Genomic DNA, 21,261 nt, shown 5'->3' with positions numbered 1-21,261 from the left:
TGCGCTACTGCTCGAACAGCCAGGTCTTGAGCTTCTTCCTGAAGGAGAGGTGGTCTTGGGTCAGGCGTAGGTCGAGAGGGAGGGAGTTCCAGGTCTTGGCGGCCAGGTGGGAGAAGGACCTTCCTCCTGTTGTCGCTCTTCGGATGCGGGGGACGGCGGCGAGGGCGTGACTGGTCGATCGGAGATGGCGTTTGGGAGCGTAGAAGTTGAGGCGGCTGTTGAGGTAACTCGGGCCTTGGTTGTGTAGGGCTTTGTGTGCGTGGGTGAGGAGCCGGAAGGTAATTCTCTTGTTGACCGGGAGCCAGTGCAGGTCTCTCAGGTGTCTGGAGATGTGGCTGTGTCTGGGGATGTCGAGGATGAGTCTCGCTGAGGCGTTCTGGATCCGCTGGAGTCTCTTCTGGAGCTTGGCGGTGGTTCCGGCGTAGAGGGCGTTGCCGTAGTCCAGACGGCTGGTGACGAGGGCCTGGGTGACCGTCTTCCTGGTCTCGGTGGGGATCCACCGGAAGATCTTACGTAGCATGCGCAGGATGTTGAAACAAGACGAGGAGACGGCGTTGACTTGTCTGGTCATGGAGAGGGAGGAGTCCAGGATGAAGCCCAGGTTGCGTGCGTGGTCTGTCGGTTTGGGTGCGGTGCCCAGGGCGGGGGGCCACCAGGATTCGTCCCAGGCAGAGGGCGAGGAGCCCAGGATGAGGACTTCCGTCTTGTCTGAGTTCAGTTTCAAGCGGCTGGTCGTCATCCATTCGGCTACGTCTTTCATCCCTTGGTGTAGGTTGGCTCTGGCGGTGGCGGGGTCGTTGGTGAGGGAGAGGATCAGCTGTGTGTCGTCGGCGTAGGAGATGATGTTGAGGTTGTGTTGGCGTGCGATGGCCGCAAAGGGGCTCATATAGACATTGAAGAGGGTGGGGCTGAGCGAGGAGCCTTGGGGAACGCCGCAGATGACTTCTGTTGCTGCAGATCTAAACGGGGGTAGGCGAACTCTCTGTGTCCTTCCAACGAGGAAGGAGATGATCCAATCCAGTGCCTTCTCCTGGATTCCGACGTTGTTGAGGCGCTGCACTAGGGTTCGGTGGCAGACAGTGTCGAATGCAGCGGAGAGGTCTAGGAGGATGAGGGCCGCTGTTTCTCCGTTGTCCAGCAGGGCTCGGATGTCATCGGTGGCAGCGATGAGGGCGGTTTCGGTGCTGTGGTTGGCCCGGAAGCCAGACTGTGAGGGGTCGAGGGATCCGTTCGTCTCGAGGAAGGCGGCCAGCTGCTTGTTGACTGTCTTCTCGATGACTTTGGCTGGAAACGGGAGTAGCGAGATGGGGCAGTAGTTCTTGAGTTCGGTGGGGTCCGCTGTTGGTTTCTTTAGTAGAGCGCTGAGATCGGCGTGCTTCCAGCTCTCCGGGAAGGTGGCGGTGTCGAAGGAGGTGTTGATGATGTCCCGCAGGTGGGGTGCGATGACAGCGCCAGCCTTGTTGAAGACGTGGTGAGGGCAGGGGTCGGTTGGGGATCCGGAGTGGATGGAGTTCATCGTGCGGATGGTGTCTTCGGTGTTGATCGGTGTCCAGGCGCTGAGGGTGGTGGTGGGGGGCGTTGGAGCGGTCGCGGGGGGCGTTGTTTGTGTGCTGAAGCTGTTGTGTATGTCGGCGATCTTGTTGTGGAAGTACGAGGCGAGGGAGTTGCAGAGGTCTTGCGATGGGGTGATGTCGTTGTTTCCGGCGTTGGGGTTGGAGAGCTCTTTCACGATGTTGAAGAGTTCCTTGCTGTTGTGTGCGTTGTTGTCCAGGCGGTCCTTGAATGCTGTTTTCTTGGTGGCGTGGATCAGTTGCTGGTGCTTTCGGGTGGCGAGCTTGAGGGTAGTCATGTTGTCCGGTGTTGGGTCTCTTCTCCAGACTTTCTCGAGGGCTCGGCAGTTCTTCTTGGAGCATTTGAGTTTGTCGGTGAACCAAGGGGCCTTCTTGCTGCCGGGTCTGCTGGGCGGGGTCCTCAGAGGTGCGAGTTCGTCCGCGCAGTTGCTGATCCACTTCGTGAGGTTGTCGGCGGCCTGGCTGGGGTTCGCTGAGCTGGCGGGAGTGAGCTGGCTCAGGGATGCGGCGAGTTGGTCGGCTGTGATCTTGTTCCAGCTTCTTCGTGCAACCTGTGGCTGGTGGTGGTGGATCGTGGTCCTTCTGAAGCTGAAGTGGATGCAGCTGTGGTCCGTCCAGTGGAGTCCGGTGGCGTGGCTGAAGACGATGTCCTTGCTGGATGAGAAGACGGCGTCGAGTGTGTGTCCGGCGAGGTGGGTGGGGGTGGTCACCAGCTGCTTGAGTCCGAGGTTGGCAAGGTTGTCAAGCAGGGTAGTGGTGTTGCGGTCATTGTCGTTCTCCAGGTGGAAGTTGAGGTCCCCGAGGAGGATGTAGTCAGCGGAGGGGAGGGCGTGCGGGCTGATTAAGTCGGCGATGTCTTCGCTGAATGGTGTGCGGGGTCCCGGGGGTCGGTAGATCAGGGTGCCTCTGAGGGTGGTCTTGGGGTCGGTGTGGATCTGGAAGTGCAGGTGTTCGGCGGTTGTCAGGGTGTCGTCGGTGTTGGTCGTGATGCGGATGGTGTTCCCGTGGATGATGGCGATGCCTCCTCCGGTCTGGTTGCCGCGGTCCCTCCGGGTGATCTTGTAGCCCTCTGGGATGGCGATGGCGATGTCGGGCGCTGAGGAGGCGTTCATCCATGTTTCTGTGAGGAAGGCGACGTCAGGAGCTGTGGTGTCGAGGAGGTTCCAGAGTTGGACGGCGTGTCTGTGGACGGAGCGGGTGTTGAGCAGGATGCACTTCAGGTGGTTGCTGCTGGTGTTCGGCTTGGTGAGAGTTGGTGCAGTGCAGGTCCGGATGCAGGTGAACTTGCAGGAGTGGCAGCTGAAGGGTCCGTGGGTGCGTCTCGGGGTGGCTCGGTAGCATCCTGGGATTCGGCCGGAGTTGAGTGCGTTGAGGGTGGCGGCGTCGTAAGTCCGGCGGGTGGGCTGGGGTCTGCGGGGGCCAGGGGTCCTGGCGCGGGGCGCGGACGGGCGTAGATGGGCTTACCTTTGGCACACCTTCGGCGCTCAATCGGTGCTCCCGCTGTGCGCGTCCGCTGCGCGGTCGCTCAGGGGGCGTCATAAGAAAGGAGCCGGGAGGGAGGGTCCGCTGGGAGGCGGGGAGCGCGGGGGCCAATCGGCAGGCGGGGGGGCGGGGTCGCGGCAGGGAACGGCGGGAAACATGTTTACCAGTGGCACGAGTTGGAAAGTATTAATTATCTTACCTGTATGACATCAAGAGGTTTGTATTGTCTCTTGCATAACAGGGTTTGTCAGTGGCTACAGTAAAAGGCTACTTGGCTGCTTTGTCTGCATGTATGTTCATGCCTGACCAAAATTACCGGTTGAAATTGCTACTGGTGCATATGTTCGGAAAAGTTTGAATTATTTGTTGACTCCGTTGAGCGCTCCTCACTGGAATTCAAACCTTGTTTTGACCTTTCTCGTGGCATCTCCATTTGAGCTGATTAACAGTTACCCTGTTCAACTTCCAAGTCTAAAAACAGTGCAGTTGGTGGAAGTTACTTCCGCTTGCTGGGGTTGAGAACTTCATGCCCTTTTGGTGCTTTCACCCATCACAGTTTTCTACCTGGAGATGTTGGTTCTACACACCTCGCCACTCTTCTTACCCAAGGTAGTTTCTGGATTTCACATAGGCTAGTCATCCTTCCATCTTTCTCTCTTCCTCTGCATCTAAACAAGGATGAGGCACATCCACATAGGCTGGGCCCCAGGGGTGCAGTGGTATACTTCATCGAATGCATGCAACAGTGCAGTATTGATGACCAGATATATGTGGGTTTCATTAGAGCTGAAAAGGGCAAGACGGTGAACAAAAGTACCATTTTGCCTTGTGCTATTCTTTGTATTAAGGTCTAAATGCTCTTTCCAAGAAAAATTCTCCAGAAGGAATTTGTGTTAATTCTGCCAGGGCTACAGATGGTGTCATGACAAACTTCAGAGGCGTCCGGGTGGCTGACCTCTTCCGGACAGATATTTGGTCGTCCTTGCATATTTATGCAAATCACTACTTCCTTATATCGCAGTGAGGGTTCTTTGCCTCAACTGTGTTGAATTATCTAACTAGCATTACTCAGTCACACATCCCAGTGAGGTGCTGCTTTAGAACTGATTCATAAAGCGAGGAATCTCTGTGACCATGTATCCATCTAAAGAAAAGGTTTCCTTTGCTAATGATATTTGTGGTAAATACATAAGGTTTCTAAAGATTCCTCACGGCATTCCCTCCTCCTTGATGTGCTAGTGACAAGATTATTAAGGGCTCAAGGTATGCAAACATGTTGTGTGCTATATTTGTCACTTGTGACTCTGTTTCTCCTCCCATCCAATGGTCAGGCACAGGAATAAAAATTGGAACTAACGCCCACCAGTGTGTTGGTTGACGACTAATATACTCCGGGGATGTCACAACTAGAGGAGGTGTCACCACTCAAGCCACTTGGTGTAACCTGGCAGCACTGGAGAGTCATTACTGGGGAAAATATTCCTTCAGAAGCCTGAAAGGAGTTTTTAAAATGTCAGGAGGATTATGTATTCACCTTAAATATCATTACCATGGATATGTAACTTTTCCTTGTATATCATAAACAGATACATCTTTCTTCATTGTTGTTGCCTTGTCTATTATAAAAATGTAACCAAATGTTTTAAATCTGTTTTTTTTCTGGCCAGAAAGAACATTTTCTTTCTTGTTACTGGAGTATCAATAGTCCGGTCCTGAAACATCATGATCCCAGCCTGCCTTACCTGGAGCAGTATCAGATCGATTGCCAGCAGTTCCGTGTCCTCTATCACCTCTTGAGTCCATGGGCACATTCTGCAAACCGGGATTCTCTTGCCTTGTGGACCTTTAGGTTACTAGATGAAAATTCTGATAGCCTTATAAACTTCAAGGAATTTGCCAGTGCATTTGGTAAGGTAATACCCACTGTTCTAATAACTATAGATTATGCTTGCAAGGGCGTACACCCATATGCTGAAGATGCATCAGAGCCAATTCATGATCTATTTTCCAGTATACCTGACAACTAAGAGAGGATAGCAGTGATATTGAAGAGCATACCTTTCATACCCTCAGCTGTGTGATGTTGGCAGGTCCCCAATCATATGATCTCGCCTGCCGAGATGGGACTCCAAAGCACCCATTACGGGTATCCAATATAAGTCTAAGGGAGCCATATTTTCATTATAACCAACAGCTATGAATAAGAATTCCTTTAAGATTCATTGTATAAAATGTGTTAATTGAGATTGTCATAAAAATCTAGCATGGATCCAATTTGAATTTTATTGCATTGTATTAGTAGTTTTCTTTAGTACGGAGTAAACCCAATGGTAACAGAGCACTTTGCAAAAGAGCAGCTTATAGTAATAACACAAGACCATACAAATAACATATGAGAGTTCCACCTAAATTAGCTAAATATATTGAGAGAGAATTTAGATTAAATCCTGAAGTCGAATGTATATATGAAATGCAAAAAGTATATACATATACAATAAAGATAGAGAGTGAGCTAGGTTAAAGTCGTTTAGCTCAGAGTAAATCACTAAAATGTATAATTTCATTTTAGATTACCACAGTAAGATTTGATGTTCCTAGAGGTTAGAGAATACGTTTTAACTGAAGATTTAGAAGTTGTTCTGATGTTTTGATGGATCGTTTTCCAGATCCTTTGGGCACTTCCAGAGAAACACTGTTTAGGCTTCTTTGCTTTTTTTAAATGAAGGGATTTCCAGTGGAGGGGAGTCCGCACTTCAAATATGGCACTTTTTACCTGTGGTCGTAAGTTACTGTGTTAGATATCGAAGGTCTTATAAGCTAGTTATTTTCTGTGTTAAATATGTAAGGTTTTATAATTAATGCAGGCTAGTTGGAAGTTACTGCAAGACTATGGGGCGCCAATCCAGTGAGGTGAAAGTTGGAGATATATGAGCAGGTTTATATAGCCCATGGCCAGTGTAACCACTGCATGAAGTATAGTTATCAGCGGAAATTTACACATTTTCAACAGGAAGTTAACTTTAATTGTCAAGCCTTGATAGCAGCAATGCTTGAATAACTTGTTAAAAATCCCTTTCAGGGGAAAAGAAGGGTTTAAACCTTTGACGCTGTCTTCGTGGATAATGAGTCTCATGCCTTAGTGAGAACTTCTAGGTTTGCATGTATGTCCAGGAAAAAACCTAGGGTCTTAGCACATTCCACAGTGGTGGGCTCCAGTCATCCTGAACCTCTGTTGGACACTCATAACCTGCATATTTTCTTTATGGGTTACTTTAAAATGAATCCAGTGCCAAATAGGGACATTGCCCGTTCTCCCTATATGCTTCTAATTGTTGCCATTGCTGGTGACACTTTTGAACAATCCCAATTGATCTTGCCTCAACAATGTCCTAGCGATGCCAGGCTGACGACTCTCTCACATTAAGTACAGACTATTTCTGCCCAGACACCAGCAATTTTTGTTTCTTATTTTTCTTCTACTTTCTTTCAGTGCAAGTAATCTTTTTTCAACACCTGGAATCTTTGAGACTCTGGGAGCTAGTTGTTATTCTTATGTGAAGTGGAGATTGCCTACTTTTCTTTCAAATTGCTTGATAGAGTTACCATTAATGGCCACAGTCACGTATAACTGGATTTAATCCTTATACAGCACACTGACACTGAATCGTTTCGTGGTACATATTCGGATTTTGCAAAGTCCACTCCAGAAGAGCTTAGGAAAATAAATGGTTTCAGTATCTTCCTGAAAGTCAAAAAGACAGATATCTGCTTAAGATGTACATGAAGCTGATTTCACAGTTTTGTCACTAGATACCTAAAGTAATGCCCACCCTGCCCTCTTCTATTATTAGCTGACTCTTTTAGTAGGTGGTGCTCTTCTGAAAGTGATGTCTGAGCTGACTTTACTGTTTGATAGACGCTTAGGAAACCTTTCTTTCATTGGTAGATTGCTTAGAGAATCAAGCATAAACATTTAAATGAGATTCTCAGTGGAAAGACAGGGCAAATGTCTACATGCATATTAGACCTGGCTTTTTCAACGGGTTTATCCTCAGACTTTTTTCTTTTTGGACTCCTGTTTCTGACCTCTTTTTATGACTCTGGGCACTTTACCACTGCTGATCAGTGCTAAAGTGCATACGCTCAGCCTGAATAGCAGCCTTTCAAAGGATCCTCAGACCTGCCACTGCAGTGTCTGCGAGCGGTTTTTACTGCCATGTGGACATGGCAAGACTTGCCAGGCTCTAACCTTCCATTTTCTTACATGTAGGATACCACTCAGGTAGGCCCAAGGTACTCCTATGGGCAGGGTGCAGGGTATTTGAAGGGTAGGACATGTATGAATGTCTGTGACATGTCCTGAAAGTGAAGTAGACTGTATTTTGTTTTTCACTATTGAAAGGCTTTCTGTCCCATAAAATAGAATGGGGTGTCCTTTGTAACTTCTTACTAGTATAACTTTCCATGGGGAAAAGATAGCAAGATGGAGTTTAGTATGCCTGAACTCAGAATATAAAAATGCATCTTTTAGTAAAGGTGATTTTTATATTGTTCGTTTGACTATACCACTTTTAGAAAGTGACTATTTTCTTGCTTAGCCGTCGTGTATGACTGCTGGTTTGTGAATTGACTATGAGTGACAGGGACTCGGGATGTGCATTCTCTTCAGACAGCCACTGGAGGGAAGGGGGGGGGGGGGAGTTGCAATATGTCCTGCCTTTCCTGGATGAGTCGGGGCTGGCATGAATAGACCTAGGCTGCAATTAGAATAGTGGGAGAAGATTTCCTTGCACCTCAATGGGCCATGTCTGCCTTACACAATGCTGTCTCCACCTCCTGTCAGGAAGCTGGACCAGAGAGGAACAAACTTGCTTGGACTGAGCTAAGAGACTCCGCCACTAGAGTATTGATCAAAGTGTGGTATAAATATTGAGGCCCAGAACTTGAGATTGCTTCTGGGCTCAAGAGGAACCTCTGCCAAGGAGAAGAGCTGGGAAAACTGAAGGAGAAGTACTGCCTCTTTGCTGTGTGGGTTTGGCCTGCAGTGGCTGTTTCTGCCATGGAGAGCACCAATACTTTGCTGTGTATCTTCCTTGAAGAGCTCCAAGGGCTTGGTGTAGAGCTTGCCTCCTGTTCTGAAGTCTCAAGGACACAAAGACGTGATTTCCTTTGTCCTCCTGCACCTGGAACTGCTGTTTCAGCTACCACAGAGGAAAATTGTAACACTGACTCCGGCGAGCGATGCCGCGACGTGCAACAAAGCCATGGGCCCCGCTCGTAAAGTGCACGAGGCACCGCCCCGACTCGCACCGCAGCCCAGACACCGACTCTGGCGCTGTCACTGAGGCCACTGCCATACCGGAGCCGAGGGCAACGCTAGTGACGCACCAGCCCGACTCGCATCGCAGCCCCAACCTCACCAATTCCGGTGCTTCATCATCATGACGTGGGTGACCTCCTGAATTCATCGACCCTGCATCCTCATAAGGAACTGACGCCAAAGAGACGTCACCTCCCCGGCAACAGTAAGGAAACGATGCCTCAACTCCGCTGCATCGCAGTAAGGAACTAACGCCTCACCTCCCCTGTGGTCGGAAGGAACCGATGCCGCCCGACACTAACGAAGCATCACCTCCCCCACACCATGCACAGTCTTTGTTTTTATTGTTTGCCAAGTTACTGTTCTTTGGGGTCCATGTGACTCGGGGCCCAACGCCGCACATCTCGCGGTCGGCGCCCTACATTTGGATTTTCATCTGTCACGTCTTCGTAATAGCCCCAGGTGGAGCTATTTGTTGCTACAAGCTTTATTTTTGTGAATAACCTATTGTTGGTGATATCTTGATATATGTATGGTGGGTATTGTCATTTTTGACTTGTTTTGTTTAGATAAGGATTACCTATTTTTCTAAGCTGGTGTGGTGTCCATTTGTAGTGTTTTCACTGTATAACTGTATGTGTGCACAAATGCTTTACGCACTGCCTCTGTGATAAGCCTGTCTGCTCGTGCCAAGCTACCAAGGGGTTGAGCAGGGGTTGTCTATGGGCTTTACTCCCTTTCCCTGGCTAGAAGCAAGGGTCCCTACTTTGAGAAAGTTGAAAACCATTGCCAACTAGAGACCCCCATTTCTAACAGTGCACCTGGGATATGATCGAATTTCCTCATTCAGCAGATCAGCCAAAGAGCTTTGTTTGTACAAAGTACATGCCAATCCATTGTTGCAGGGATTCTGCTCATGCACAGAACTATGCGCAGGAAACCAGGACCTAAGTGAATTGTGGTGTACCAAAAATGCACCTCAGTACCCAGAACCCCTATCCGACCAGCATCAGTGTCCCATTCGTTATCCGTATTATCTCGGAGGTCCCAATGTATAGACAACCCAGAACAAGCGACTTAGATTATTCTCAGGAATGGTGGGAATCAGAAATACCTGTTCGCTATTATTCATATATCGAACCACAACAGAAGTAATCAGAGACACGGTAAAGTTTAAAAGGTTTATTTTATAAACTATGTGTCCTAAGATGCAGTACTTTAGCTAACATAAGCAGACAAATGATTATAATTAAAACCATCAGCATTGTTACAATACCATAGAAAATGAAAGGAGAAATCATAGTACAAATGACAGTGGAATGCAGCCACCTTCCTTTCGCTAGTAAACTAATATTATTAGGCTAATAGAAGGTATCTAGGCTTGAATGGGGAACCCCATACCGTAAAGATCAGCTTTAGGTGAATCACATCACAGGATCATCTTTGCTCTGCGCCTGGAAAATGTTCTTCTCCAGAATGTGTTTCAAACGCATGCAAACTGTAATATTAAAGGCTCTCGACATTCAGGGGTTTGCAGCTGTGTGCATATTCTGACTAGAGAGTGGGCCGATCAACCCGGACTCAAAAACATATATTGTCTGGCGGCTCAGAGTGTTTTGCACACAATGTTCAGACCAAGGTCGCAGCGCACGTCTAGGGATGTGAACAACAGACAGTTCTCATGTGAAGAAAAGGCAAGCAAGCAGTTCTCAAATAATGTCTCAGCAGTGTCGTGTGCAAAAGCAGCAAAAGTGGCAAGATGGCTTTCTAAAAGCTAACGCGCTTATGCTAACACAGCAATGTATGCATCTAAATCGCTACCTTCACTACACCCCCCCCCTTGATCGGACCACGAACAAATAGGGATACAAAAAGTAACGCAGAAGTTCGAAAAAAACGAGAAAAAAAAACCCAAAATGGTGGGGAAAAAAAATGGGAAGTCAGTACATCATGCAAAAGCTCAATGAGCCCAGATGTAGCAACACACATACAAAAAATGTGTGGTTTGTGCAAGAGAAGCTGGACGATAATGAAGTTAATCCATAAACGTGTAAGCACAGTACGTAGCAGCAGCTTCCAAAAGGAAGTCATTGGACTGAGTTGCAAAAGTGTCCGCCATCCAGTCTAACAAGGTAAATGAACATACATGTTCTTCGACCACTGGAGCCTCTAGCACGTTCAGAGGACAACTGGCGTGTTCTTCTAAATAACTTCGTGCCAAGAAGGGGATACGCTGCCGTTCCGATGTCCCAATTCCCAAGAACTCCATGTGCCGCTCCACAGGCCATAATCCTAACATCAGAACAGTCCAACTCATGAGCCACTAATGGACTCATTAGTCGATCATAATCCGTGGCAGGAGACACCGAGTTTGACAAGCACAAATCCATAGCCCATTCGAAAGGACAATCTAGGCAATGAAAAACAGGTTGTTCGCATGTAAAGTAGGCAAACCGGAAGGTTAATCCATAGGCCATGTCAGGGTTGCCAGTGGTAAGGTTCCATAGTATTCAAGCATCCGGTTACGAAGATGGAGCAGCCGGGACAGGCCCTTGCATGACACACAGTGTGCAGCCATTGCGCAGTACGCAGACCAACAGCAGCACACCAGCCGCGAGGGCGAGACTCAATGGGAGCCCTCCAAAGACGCTGGAAAAAATAGAATGAAAAAAGGCCGGTATCACACCAAAATAGTTTGGAAGGAGGTCACGAGGCCGGAGCCCACAATTTTGAAAAAATGCACCAAGGCGTTAAATATAGTTTGAATCAGCGCACCAAAATGAAGTGGGAGATCAGTATTTAAAAGTGACTGCACGGTACGAGTGTTAGCTACATGAAGGACAAATGTTTCACGGGACGAAGTCAGAGCGACCTCTTTTTGAGACAATAGAGCCCTTATTCTGCTCATCTTGTTGAACTTTGCTTTCAAGGTTGAAATGGTAGGCCAGATGGATACATCTAGCCGCCCATGCGGGGGTGGGAAAAGGACATTTTTACAGCAGACTACTCTCTGTGATACAGTCACAATGTAGGGGAATTCCCACTAGCATTCCGCAGCAAGCATCGTTATTCAAAAGCAAATAACTACCGTTAGCTAGCAACGTGAAAGAAGGTGTAACAGCTGGCACTGAAATCCCTTTCAGGACGCATGCTAAATTAGGCGCTTGCACATTGCATGCACATTGCAATTGGATGTGCCTACAGACTACAGAGTGATCAGGTGTGGAAGAACATTCCTCACCCTTCAAATAAACTTCTTTACCTTCTCTCATGCACCTGTATGTAAATGGGAGTGACCATACTTCATGCAGGAAAGCAGTACCCAACGGTTCATATCTGCCTAGGGCATAATGTTTCATGCACAAACTGAATTTAAACAATTGAAATGGCAATGTGATTAAACCGTGGATAAGCCACACAGCTGAGTTCAATTCGGCCACTGAGAAAGGCAAAGGTTCTAACTTTTCAATATGCAGTAATGAGTATGTTGCATCTTTCATGGACATGAATTGTTGTTTCGCAGTTAGATTAAAAGGAAGGAATAATGATGAAGTATTCATATAGGGCCAGGGGACTTTCCCAGTCTTTAACGTTTGCAGTGTCCATGCAAACTGCATTATAGAACGTAATTGATTCTGACCATGATATAAAACAGACATATCATCCTGCACGATATCAACTACAGATGAAACAATATTATCTAATGTGTAAATTCTGGAAGAAAGGGTGTTAATGCTATTATCTATAACAGCTAGCACTTTTTCCATATTGGCTTTATCAATAGCTCTCAATCTGTAAGCAGCTTCAATTTGTGATAACTTCCAAACCTCGTTATAAATAGCTTACACCCATCTTTTGGACCTGCCAATCACAGGACCCTTAACAAAATCATTCAAATCTATTTTGTCATGTAATTTAGATAAATGAACTTTAACCGATGCCAAGGTGGAGTGTTGCAGCCAAGACTGGCATAACTTCCCAACGGAGTAGGTAGTAGCAGAATGAGAAGATTCAAAGCGAGGGTCCACACGATCCTGTGTATACCCAGGCTTCAGACCTAAAAAACGATGTTGACAGGAATCTGAACTAGTCTGCCAAGTCAACCATCCCTCAGAGTACAACTTAGAAATATTGAAGGATGAATTAGTAATGTACGACTGCAACGCATCAAGGGACAGATTTGTATGATTATCCCAATTTGGATAAGCACCCAGATCAGGAATAGAGGGGGATGTCAGTTTTTTAGAGGTAGCCAATCCAAAACTGGTGGCACGAAAAATATTCAAATTAAAAAATAACATGTGGTTCGGGATGAGGCAGGCACGATGCAAAGCTTCTGTTCCTTATACCTGCCTTGGTTTAGAACCCCAGACAGATTTAAGATCAATAGTATCTTTCCACAGATCATAACCCCTGACCGCTAAATCATCCATAAAGGATTTGGAATATAATAATTTAGTGTGTGTCAGCCTAACCTTCGATGCAGACTCAACTGCCATTTTAAAATAAAAGGCAGCAGGTTTTGAAACACTGAAATCAGTAAAATAGGCAAATTTGTTCACCAATGTGCTGGAGCTGCCCAACATTGGCGTTGGACAATGTTCCCATTGTGTATAATTTACAAAATTACAAAACGTATTGGCTTTATGTAGGAAATGATTGCCATAATGTTGATAGCAAAACAACTCTCCGTAATTAGCAGTGTCTAAATACAAATCTTCAGCATCAAAAGCGGCATAGTATTTCAAATCAGAAAACAGTGCTTCTATGGCCTGAACGTCCCAATCATCAGAGCGGATGTTTTGTTTGACCACATCACCCATAGAAACACGAAATACATTAGGTACATTGATAACCTCAGTCGGACCATGAATCTGAAATTTAACAGCATCCCACGCAATCCCATCTAACACAGGCCAGGCAGTAATATTCACAAAAGTCTGGTCTCTCTTCATGATGTGTGATGAGGAGTGGGGGGCCAAAGTTCCATCAATTAGTCTAATTGTAGATCTTTCTTTTAGGTAGTGTCCGTTCACAAGACGAAAAAATACCACTACAAATCAGATGGACATAAATAAAAAAAAAAAATATGAGCATCAGCCAAATTCCCCAAGGGGGAATCAAAAAATGTCTTTTAAACCAAACAGCAAAAACAGAAACTTTTGACGGGGCCCTGGAAGTCATAGAGGTTGTATCAAAGGAGAAACGTGACTGTGCAACAGCGGTTGATTGTAAAACAGGCAATGACACATCTTCGGGATAAGTGTACTCAGTATCTTCAGGTAGACCACCAGCCGGTGGTAGCAATAAAGGATCAATAACTGTATGCATCTCTATGACAACATCAGGCATGGTGGTAGGAGCCGGAGCCAAAACAGAATTTCTCAGCATCGCAGGGCAAGAGACCGCTGGAGTCATACTAAGAAGCATCGGCCACTCGCTGTAGTTTGACATTGTCAATTGAGATGTACCTGTTATCCTTGTGACCAGGAAGTGGAGGTAAAATGACTGTTCTGTACCCTGCACGCCAAGCACTGGAACCGGGGGCAAGAGGGGCCGAACTCCTTCTTGTTCTCCACCTTCTCACGGACCAGGTCACCAACTCGAGGTAGCCAGCGGACTACCGGAATCTGAAGCGCAGCATCAGATGTGGAGGGCAAGTGTTCCTTCACGAGACTATCTCTAGTCTTTTGTAGACTCTGTAACACAGCACAATGATCATCTACGTCAAAGGGTGCGGCAGACGCCGCCGTGTCTAGACCATCAAGCTCCGGGACAAACATTTTTATGCCAAAGAGCATCATCCTCCCACCCAGAGACCTTCTAGGGAGATTATTAAGTGCACGTTGGACGTTATACAGATGGGTTAACCAGTTCCGGCCAGTGCCTAAAACCCTAGCTGTCAAAGATTGCTGTAAGTCACGGTTCATCCGCTCCACTACACTATTACCCTCAGGTCGGTATGGAGACGAAAATTTGACTTGGACCTCCAAATTTTTCATGGCTTCTTTATACGCCTTAGAGGCGAACGCAGGGCCCTGATCAGAATGAAAGGTGCCACACACAAAACTTCCCACAAAGACACGCAAATCCCTGATGACAGTATGGGCATCAGCACTCCTTTGTGGCCATACCCACTGAAAACGTGTGTACGAATCCACTGCAAATAGGATATACTTGTACGCAGTATCAGAGGAGAATGGACCGCAGAGATCCAGATAAACACACCCAAGTGGTTTATTGGATATGTACAACTGAGTTTGTGGTGGACGCGCAGCAGTTGAAGGTTTAATCTGCTGGCAAATGTCACAATCAAGAACATACGTGCGAGCTTGTTTATATAACCCGCGCCACCAGTAATGTTGTAACAAAGAAACAGTAGCTGCAACGCCGGCATGGGCAGATGCCATACCCTCGTGAGCCGCTGATATCAGAGATGGTCTGCAGTCCGCGTTGGGAATCAATCTGTCACCAACGTCGTTAATTCCCACTAATGGGACTTTATCAGGACTTAAGTGATAATGGTAACGAGAAGGGAAACCCCTCGGGTAATTACTTCCTTTCTCTGTAGCAGCAATAGCTGCCAAGATGTCTTCATCGATCTTACTTTTGGATCTTGTAACTGCTGCTACTAAATATGTCGCCACTGCTGTTTTTGCTGCTTCGTCAGCTAAGCTGATACCGACAGCGTGGACACCAACTCGCTGGTGCCCAAGAGTGTGAATTACATTCACGAGAGGCAGATGTTCTTTAAGTTCTGCCACTCGAACCCGAAGCATTTTATGCTTAATTGTGCTACCTTTGGAATCACGATATTCATTTTGAGACCAAAAGAATAGATTGTCGTTTAAGGACTGAACACAGTAAAACGAGTCACTTACTATAAGAGTAGTGACTCGAGGATCAGCAAACTCCAGTGCAAGCACCAGAGCACGTAGCTCCGCCAACTGTGCAGTACAATCACCCAATGACTGCGTATGCACGACGTCAGATTGGAATTCACGAAAGTACCTGCCACAATTGCGCAAGCTGCTGAATAGGCGTGCTTCGATCCCGTCGCCGGTTGCGACGAACCGTCAGTATAAATGACACAATGGTAATCTTCGAGCGGGCGCAAAGACAGAGGAGCAGGATGAACGAATTCATATTACAAGTACTCCTGCGTCTGTAATGAAGCATCAAAGATATAAGTGACATCTGGCGATGTCAGAGAAGTGGCCCATTGTATGCAACGTGGATGCAAAGCTTTTGAATTGGGTACACTGGCTTTCGTCACTGCCTCTAGGGCAGGATATGGTGGGACCACCAACATGCGTTTTCCTTGTGACAGCGCTTGTTCTTTAAGAATCGCCATCTGCACCGCAGTCAAAACCTTTTCGACAGAGGAAAAGCGCAGTTCAGCCGAAGTGTACAGGTGTGATTTGTATGCAATGGGGACGGTGTCGCCCTCATTGAACGTTAAGTACGTGAAACCCACTGCACCTGGCACAATTCTTATTACCAGGTTTGTGTGGTTATCACGTGTCGGTAAGTATTTTGAAGCAAGAAGATCAGCCTGCAATGACTGCAAAAAAGCTGAATGTTCTGGCAGCCAGCTTGATTTGGAAAAAGTTGGTTGTACCAAGGCATATAGCGGCTTGATACGCTGGGCATAATCTGGAATGTACGTACGACCGAAATTCAGGAAGCCCAGTAACTATTGTAATTTCTTCAGTGTTGTCGGAGCACGCAAGCATGCGCACTTTTCCAGAAAGTGAGGAGCTAATCCTCGACCATCATTGTTGAGCTTGTAGCCCAAAAACAACACTGTATACTCTGCAATGTGAGACTTCGCAAAGTTGAATTTGTACCCGAAGTCTGCAAACATAACAATAATGTGATCTACGCGACACAGATGCGGCCACAACTCGTCGTCCGTGAGATAGATATCATCAACATACGAGTACGCATCCGGGTCAATGCTCTCTAACAGAGAGACTACAAGTGCGGCAAAGACGCCAGGGCTGTTTTTATAGCCCATGGCCAATCTTTTAAATTGTTTTTGCTTGCCGCCAGATGTAAATGCTATCCACTGACTACTAATAGAGGACAGGTTATGGCTGTAAAAGCCATTTGATATGTCAAGTGTGGTTTTAAACCTTTTACGCACAAGACTATCAACTAGGGCAGAACTGTGGGTATTCTGTACCGCACACGTCCGGCAATGAGAGTTTAGGTGCCGGTAATCCAAAACTAGGCGGTACGACCCATCAGGCTTCATTACAGTAAATAAAGGATTATTCATTGGTGACACACATGTTTCAATAACACCCTGAAATTCCAATTGCTCAAGGATTTCCGCGACGTGATATCTAGCTTCGCGGCGCATGGGATATTGGGGTTGTGGTTGAGGCATAGACCGTAAGGGAATCTCATGGCTGGGGGACAATTTATCCCAGCCTACCTGAGTACGATACAAAGCCGGTGCAAGCACCAGAGCCCACTCTTCGGCAAACCTTTCAGCATGCTCCTTTGGCACAGTATGCGCAAAGGACGGGAGGATTACCTCCTCCCCTCTAGGAGCATCTAAAATGAAAGTTGGGGCCAGTTGGCCTCCGCCAAGAGAATGTCATAGGAAAAATCCCTTGTATTGTGCGTTGTATGTCACCTTCAATTAAGAGGACTATGTCATATAGTCTGTCAGGGGTAGCCACTCTAGCGTCCGCAGTTTCTACAGTAATGAACGTGTCAGTTGCTGTCGCCTCCAGAAATGGACGTAATGCTTGCCGCACTACTGTAACCTCCGCTGCGCTGTCGAGCAGCGTTATTGCCCATGTCAGGTTCCGAAGCTGCGACCGTACTATATGTGGCATACCTCGCTGTTAGCGCAGCAACCTTCTTCTTCTGAAACGGGGGACGTTGACGTGCAAACTCGTCTTGCTTTCCTTTGCCGTCAGCCTGACGGGGTTGCTCACGTCCTTGTTGGGCACCCTGACTTTTGCCACGTTCTCCTCCACCGGACTGCGAGGCCGATGTTTCCTGTGAAGAACGAGGAGAACGTTCAGTAACCTGAAATCTATCAGGTGACTTAATACTAGTGCGATCGCGCAAATCGTATGTGCGCTCACTAGCCGGCTGTATGGGAGACGCAGGACGAGACCCCTGTTTCTGTTGCTGCTTTCCCTGTTTCTTTTGTCGCCAATTTTGCTTTGGAAAAGTTGGACGATCGTCTTTAACAGACGAGCTCACCTTAGTTTGTTGTATCAGGTCAGGAATGACTATAGTTGGTTTAACCCCTAAACTACTGCGACCAATTGTTCTGTACGCCTCCGCAATAATTTTAGGCAACTCTTTCGGCTTATCGAGTTCATCGTTGCGGGCTAAGCCATTAGCCACTTGGAATTGTACCGCATCTCCCTTGAGATTACCAAGGACGAGAGAGTCAACTACGTCGAATACTCCGACAAGTTGCATTCCCAACTCAACAGCCGCCTCCGGACCGTGGTTATCTTGAACACGTTTAATGACGGAGGGAAGCGCAGCCAGAGACGGAATGCCAAAGCACTTTGAGTAGACCGCGGCAAAATCCTTACCCCAGTTGTCACAATCGGACACTTCTGAGACTAAGTCTTTCGGCAAACTAATGGGGAGTATTCTGTGTTTCTCCACTGTTGTAGAGTGTGGAAACACTGCTTCCAGTTGGTCAAATTTCTCGGCAAGCCAATAAGGCAAATCGTCCTTATTCTGGGGGCGCTTGCCCATCACCGAATTAACTATGACTGGGCTAATAACAACCGCAGGATGACCAGCTGGTAGACCCGCAACAGCAGGTGCCCCCACCTGCACATTGCGCGAAACGTATTGCACCAAAGCCCTATAAACTGTAATTAGGGCAGTATGGAGTGTACGCAATTCATCCACCGTAATAGTCAAATAGCGGGGGTGAGGCGTAAATCCGGCCAGCACCGGCCACGTGGCCCGTGGAATTGACAAAGGGCTGAGTTTAGCCGGTGCAACCGCATGGGGAAGGGCGCCATTAAACAAAATGCTATGCTGCCAGGCTGAAAGGGGAATCTCCAGCGTCCTATATGGCGTATAATTTACTGGGACCCGTGTGTGAGTATACGAGTGAAACGTATTATCATTCGCATTCACTTCCGGCAGCGTTACCCAAGAGTAAAACAACTCGTAAGGGTGAGACGCGTCCGCACTCACCACAAAAATTACGGCCATCCCATCGTCCGGTACCCCATACTGCGTCAAATGACGCCGCAAAGGAGTACGACTATGCGCTGCAATTTCGACCGCCATAAGGACACAGAGAAGAAAAACAACGGATTTTACAGTAGCACAAGGGTTCAGAAATATAAAACACCTTTTTAATTAACAAGCTTGTATGAACCTATTAGGTTACTAACAGGTAGGTGCAATCCGTCACTCCCGCTATCCGGAAACAAGAGTGAGGGTGTTGTGGACTAATAAAAGCACTACTAAGGCGTTTCAAATCAAAAGACCAAACGTTAGGTGCGCCATGTTGCAGGGATTCTGCTCATGCACAGAACTATGCGCAGGAAACCAGGACCTCAGTGAATTGTGGTGTACCACAAACTCACCTCAGTACCCAGAACCCCTATCCGACCAGCATCAGTGTCCCATTCGTTATCCGTATTATCTCGGAGGTCCCAATGTATAGACAACCCAGAACAAGCGACTTAGAGTATTCTCAGGAATGGTGGGAATCAGAAATACCTGTTCGCTATCATTCATATATCAATCCACAACAGAAGTAATCAGAGACACGGTAAAGTTTAAAAGGTTTATTTTATAAACTACATGTCCTAAGATGCAGTACTTTAGCTAACATAAGCAGACAAATGATTATAATTAAAACCATCAGCATTGTTACAATACCATAGAAAATGAAAGGACAAATCAAAGTATAAATGACAGTGGAATGCAGCCACCTTCCTTTTGCTAGGAAACTAATATTATTAGGCTAATAGAAGGTCTCTAGGCTGGAATGGGGAACCCCATACCGTAAAGATCAGCTTTAGGTGAATCACATCACAGGATCAGCTTTGCTCTGCGCCTGGAAAATATTCTTCTCCTGAATGTGTTTCAAACACATGCATACTGTAATATTAAAGGCTCTCGACATTCAGGTGGGCCGATCAACCTGGACTCAAAAACATACATTGTCTGGCGGCTCAGAGTGTTTTGCACACAATGTTCAGACCAAGGTCGCAGTGCACGTCTAGGGATGTGAACAACAGACAGTTCTCATGTGAAGAAAAGGCAAGCAAGCAGTTCTCAAATAATATGTCTCAGCAGTGTCGTGTGCAAAAGCAGCAAAAGTGGCAAGATGGCTTTCTAAAAGCTAACACGCTTATGCTAACATAGCAATGTATGCATCTTAATTGCTACCTTCACTACACCATGAACAAACGCTAATTTCCAGGAAATTAAAGTTGTCTGCTTTACAGAGGGGATAGTTTTGTGTTCGTATAAAACACTTGGCACATTGATGAAAAAATAACCTAAAGGGACATTGACAAGAGTCAGAAGGGACCCCATTAAGTTTGAAACTGGTGGCTCTGGCGGGCCCTCATGGAGCCGATCGTGGTCGACGCCCGTCGTGCCAACGTGACCTTCTCTGGCGTCTGACCTGAAGTCGGTGATGCCTGTCCCCACCAGCAGCATCATCCCGTCCTTATTCTCAATGACGTGGAGTCGGAATGAAGTTGTTTGATGCCAATTACAGTGCAGATTGAACCCAGGGGTTCTATGTTGTCGCCTGAGCACTTTGAGGCTATGCTAGGCTCGGGAGAGGAATGAGAGAGGTCTTTGGACCCTCTGGAACACCAGGATGACTCTGCAGAGCATTTCAACTGGTATAGGGAACTTGTGGAAGCCAGTGGACTGGACACTTCTCCAGATACTGGTATGCTCTCTCCGCCAACAGTGGCTAAAGAGGAGGGGGGCATAGTATGCCATAATGGTAAAAAGGGCAGCTGACGTCCTAGGACTAGAACTAATCTCCTGACTGAAATGCTTTAACCTGGGGCATCCACTTCCGAACCCCTTTTGCCCTTTAATGGAGCATGTCCTTCTAGGCACATGGTCCAAGCCTGGCACATGGTCCAAGCCTAGCACAGGGGCTCCTGTGGAAAGAACAATTGCACGTTGCCATTGCCCAGCACAGGGTTTCCCGAAGTTCCTCAGCCAACATCCTACCCCTGAAAGTTTGGTGGTGCAGGCCTCTACTTCCCAGGCCGTGTTTCCTTCCGCCTCTCCGGATAGGAATCCAAGAGATTGGATTCAATTAGGAAGAAGTGATTTTCTGTCTCCAGCCTGGCATTGCGGTCGGTGAATACCGCATGCTTATTGGGCCGTTTCTCCCACTCCCTTTGGGAGACAGTTGTGCAAGTGCTGCCACAAGTCCAGGAGGAGGCCCGGGCTGTGCTCTCCCAGGCAGAGATGCAGCAACATTCTCCATACGGTGTGACCTAGATAGAACAGATTCGCTGGGCAGATACATTTCAACGACAGTGGCCTTAAGGTGCCAGGCCTGGCTTAGGAGAACTGGCTTCTCGGGCGATTTCCAGGCCAATTTGATGGACATGCCCTTTGATGGAACCGGTCTATTTGGGGAAAAGGCAGATTAGGCACTGTTCAGGTTCAAAGACTCTCGAGCTACGGCCAGACACTTGAGCCTCTCCTCTGCTCCTTGTCGCCAGTCTACCATTCGCCACTTTCGTGGCAATGGAAGGGGTTTCCATTCCCTGTCCCAGCCACCGTCCTAGGTAGACTTCCTAAGCCGTGCGGGTACTTCCTTTTTTTCCAAAGGTCGTGACTCCATTCCATCTGTATCAATGCATCACGTTGGCCCCCTTCTTTGCCCCCCTGCAT

At 47.3% G+C, this 21,261-nt stretch overlaps 1 protein-coding gene across 1 annotated transcript in view; it reads left to right on the top strand.

The window, feature by feature from the left end:
• The window catches only part of TBC1D8B (TBC1 domain family member 8B), a 765,078-nt gene that overhangs the window by 643,489 nt on the left and 100,328 nt on the right, over positions 1-21,261 (top strand). Inside the window, exon 16 of the mRNA XM_085608029.1 lies at positions 4,721-4,961. Within this exon, the coding sequence (XP_085464155.1) occupies positions 4,721-4,961 (241 nt within the window). The remainder of the gene's footprint in view (positions 1-4,720; positions 4,962-21,261) is intronic.

This window comes from Triturus cristatus, chromosome 5_2 (assembly GCF_964204655.1).
Source record: "Triturus cristatus chromosome 5_2, aTriCri1.1, whole genome shotgun sequence".
Taxonomy (NCBI): Eukaryota; Metazoa; Chordata; class Amphibia; order Caudata; family Salamandridae; genus Triturus; species Triturus cristatus.
The sequence above is the reverse complement of the archived record's forward strand: the minus strand, read 5'-3'. Positions and strand labels throughout refer to the sequence as shown.